This window comes from Gadus macrocephalus, chromosome 14, assembly GCF_031168955.1.
Source record: "Gadus macrocephalus chromosome 14, ASM3116895v1".
Lineage (NCBI taxonomy): Eukaryota > Metazoa > Chordata > Actinopteri > Gadiformes > Gadidae > Gadus > Gadus macrocephalus.
The window spans coordinates 1,934,163-1,937,614 of record NC_082395.1 but is presented as its reverse complement, the minus strand read 5'-3'; the positions used below and the strand labels follow the sequence as shown (position 1 = coordinate 1,937,614).

At 46.4% G+C, this 3,452-nt stretch overlaps 1 protein-coding gene and 1 long non-coding RNA gene across 2 annotated transcripts; both read left to right on the top strand.

The window, feature by feature from the left end:
* The first annotated feature begins 619 nt into the window (after positions 1–619).
* On the top strand, positions 620–1,518 carry LOC132471945 (uncharacterized). The gene is made up of 3 exons (XR_009528951.1): positions 620–778; positions 874–1,054; positions 1,167–1,518. It is a non-coding gene; the product is annotated as an uncharacterized LOC132471945 (long non-coding RNA).
* Positions 1,519–1,753: 235 nt separating this feature from the next.
* Positions 1,754–2,878, top strand: marveld3 (MARVEL domain containing 3; the record flags this gene model as incomplete). The annotated part of the gene is made up of 1 exon (XM_060071980.1): positions 1,754–2,878. A coding segment is annotated over one exon (699 nt), but the record flags the coding sequence as incomplete, so codon positions are not given.
* Positions 2,879–3,452: the final 574 nt, after the last annotated feature.

Sequence of the window (3,452 nt, the reverse complement as noted above, 5' to 3'; positions counted from 1 at the left end):
AAGTCCCGCTCAAGTCACAGCAAGACAACGCGAGAGGAGAGACGCACTTTCCAAAGTCCCGCTCACGTTAGCCGCGTCACAACAAGACAACGCGAGAGGAGAGACGCACTTCACCAAAGTCCCTCCTCCGTCTCTTGATTGGCCGAGGCGGAGGCACTCCTCACCGCTCAGATAGCGGCCAAACGATCCTGCAGGGGGCGCTGCACAACAGTTCACAACCTGACAATACACCATGAGATGTTTGTTTTATTTTATAAGGCTACAGCTTAGACGGCTTTATGTGTGTCGGAGTTTAGACACACACCCAAAAGCCTCTGCAGGTATCTTTCTCTCTACTGTAGAGAAAGACACAGTGGACGTAAAAATCAATTAGAAACATTTGTAAGTGTACACTTTTATTAAAACCTACACGTTATACAATTATAACCCTACTAGATGGGATTTATTTGGCTGACAGCAGTTGGTGGTCCAATATTGTTGTGCAATATTATAAAAACTCAGTTTTTAGTTTCAAGGAAACGACTAATTCATGTAAAGCAATGTTGGTCCAATCCGTGTTAATTGAATAGTAGAGATGAGTCTTCTGGGCGAGGCGTGGCCAGGTAGGCTTCAGGGGGCGTGGCCAGGAAAGGTGTAGCCTGCAGGGGGCGGAGCCTCGAACAAAACAAGTTTCGCTGAAACTTAATTTTTTACATTTTTTTCATTAAATAAAGGAAGGGCATCGGTCTTCTTCGGAGCACACACCCGCACGTTACCTTTCACTTTTTAAGAATCACAGGTATAATGAAAACTAACTAATTAGGTCCTATTAATCTACTACTCGTGAACAGGTGGTTAACTCACATTCCTTCCCGATTATTATTATTTTTTTAGTTTTGTCAGAAGGGAGAATGGCAGACAGGAGTAGACACCCGGAGGATGATGGTTATACCGACCGTAGGACACACGAAACACCGAAATCTGAGTTCGACAGAGACCGAACCAGGAGAGAGTTCCACGGGTCCGACGTGCCCCATGCTGACAGACACGGCCGAGACGAAGCACCCTCGAGAGGGTAAGACCCTCCTGGTGGTGAAAACTCGTACAGATCAGTTCGATGTGTCTGGTCTTAATCTCGTATTGCATACATTTATATTATTTCTCATCAAACGTGTTGTTTCTTGCAGGTCTCAGGAGACTCCAGTCTTTCCTTTTAAAGAAGAGTATGACGACCACAGACAGGCGCTCTACAACCTCAGATTCATCTTATCCAGCAGAGGCGAGTGGACCTTCCGTGAATGATGCTGGCAGAATTGTATCATAAAGTTAGGCCATAGGACATTTCAACTTTAAAATAGACGTGTTTAACTATTTAATACGATAATACGTCCAACAACATTCTTGATAAATCAAAACTAGGTAAATTGGTCTTCTTGGTATGAACAATATAAATCAAGATACTTGTATTGAGCAGGAGTTTAAATATATATTCCCTTTCAGAAAGACATCAAACCTGGTTCCATTCCTTGTCTGTAAAATCCTTTATTTTCTATTTAACTCATAGTAAGCCTAGAAACTCTAACCCTCGGAGGAACCCTAGGTTCCTCCTAGTGATTGCTAGCTATCTTTGTTGTACACAGGGAATGGGTTAACCTAGTGATTGTTAGTGCTTGGCGCTTGGTTCTATGAACATCCTTACTGTACCGACAGAGATATATTGTCGTTTCTCTTCCTCCTGACAAATGTTCTTATTGTAAGTGGCTTTGGATAAAAGCGTCTGCTAAACGCCCTCAATGTAAACGTCAACCCCTTCCCCACCCGCTGCTCTCCCGGTCCAGGTCTCTGCCAGATCCTGGAGGTCTTCGTGAACCTGCTGCTGGTCATCTGTGCGGGGGTCCCCTACAGCAACAAAGGGGGCTACGTGGACCTAGCGAGCCTGGGCTCCCTGTACCACTACTACTACGGCGGCGCCAACGCCTTCACCGGGACGGACATCGCCCGCGTGAAGGAGCTGGACGTGATGTTCCACCAGCTGAAGACGCCCCCCTACGCCTTCACCATGGCCTGCGGGGGGGCCCTGATGGCCTACGCCTGCGGCCTGCTGGCTCTGGGGGTGTTCCGGATGTTCTACCGCTGCCCCCCCCTGCTGCTGGGCGAGGCCCTGCTGAACGCCCTCATCGGGCTGGGCTACATCCCCTCCCTGGCCTTCTACTTCATCAAGCTGAAGGAGACGTACGACAGCCCGGTGTGTAAGGAGAGGGAGAGGATGTACGCCAGTAAGGGCCACGAGGGCTTCAAGTGCCAGTACAACGGGGCCGACATCGCGGGGGGGCTCTTTGGGGTTCTGGGCGTGGCGGTCTTCCCCGTAGGGGCGGTGTTGGCCATCCGGGCGTTCAGGTCGGTACGGCAGAGGAGACGCTCGAAGGAGTCAAGGGATGGCCCTCGACCGGAGGAGAGAGGTAACTACGTCTGAGGAGAGGAGAGGAGAGGAGAGGAGAGGAGAGGAGGTGCTCTGGAGGAGAGGTCACCACGTCTGGGACGCAGTACTGAGAAGGAGGAGAGTGGAGGTTGTTACAGAGAACAAAGCGCACACAGATCAACACCATTATGCATCTATTTTAAATTGTAATAACTTTCTTAGTTCATGTTTTATAATTCAATTTTATGTTTGTTTATATTATTGCTGTTGTTGTGGTATCGGTGCCGTTTCTGAGCCCTTCCTTATGTTACTGTTCATCATGTTTACTGTGACGTCCCTGGTGAATCAATTCTTTAAGAGTTTTATGATTGATCTGGAGAGTAAATCCTTTCTCACACAACAGAATCGATAATGCTGAAGGGAACAATGCAGGGACTTTTCTAATAGTTATTTTGTTAATAAACATTGCCACCTTATTAAGTCATTGTCAACCTTCTTTTGGAACGTCAAATCCAATATGCTGAATCACACGTTGGGAATGACTACAGGGTAATCCAAAAAGGAATTCTGTATACACAATGAAGGTATTTCATGATGCATGTATTTGTATTACTTGGCTTAAATGTAAAGCCTTATCTACGTAATACAGCCTTCTAAAAGTGAAGGATGGCAGCATCCAATACATCCCCTTCAATGAGGTATAGCTGAAACTGCAATTTATTCACCATAAAAATTGTACCTTCATGCTGGAATGAACCAGAGTACACTCATCAGAAGAAAACAGCAGACTGCTCAGTATGACAGGTGGTTCATGTTTTAATGCTTCACAAGAAACAAAGGTGGAATGTGCCGATGTAGATGCATTGATCTGACTAACTAAGGCTTTTTTGGTCGTACATGTCATTCCCCTTCCAGACATGTTCTGAATGCTGCAGCTAAGCAACGTAGCATATAGAACTCTTCATTGGCAAAGTGTGACTCGTCTTTCAAGACTGCTGCTCAGAAATCAAACATGGCAGACGATGCAATCTTCTTTACACACACACACACGTGC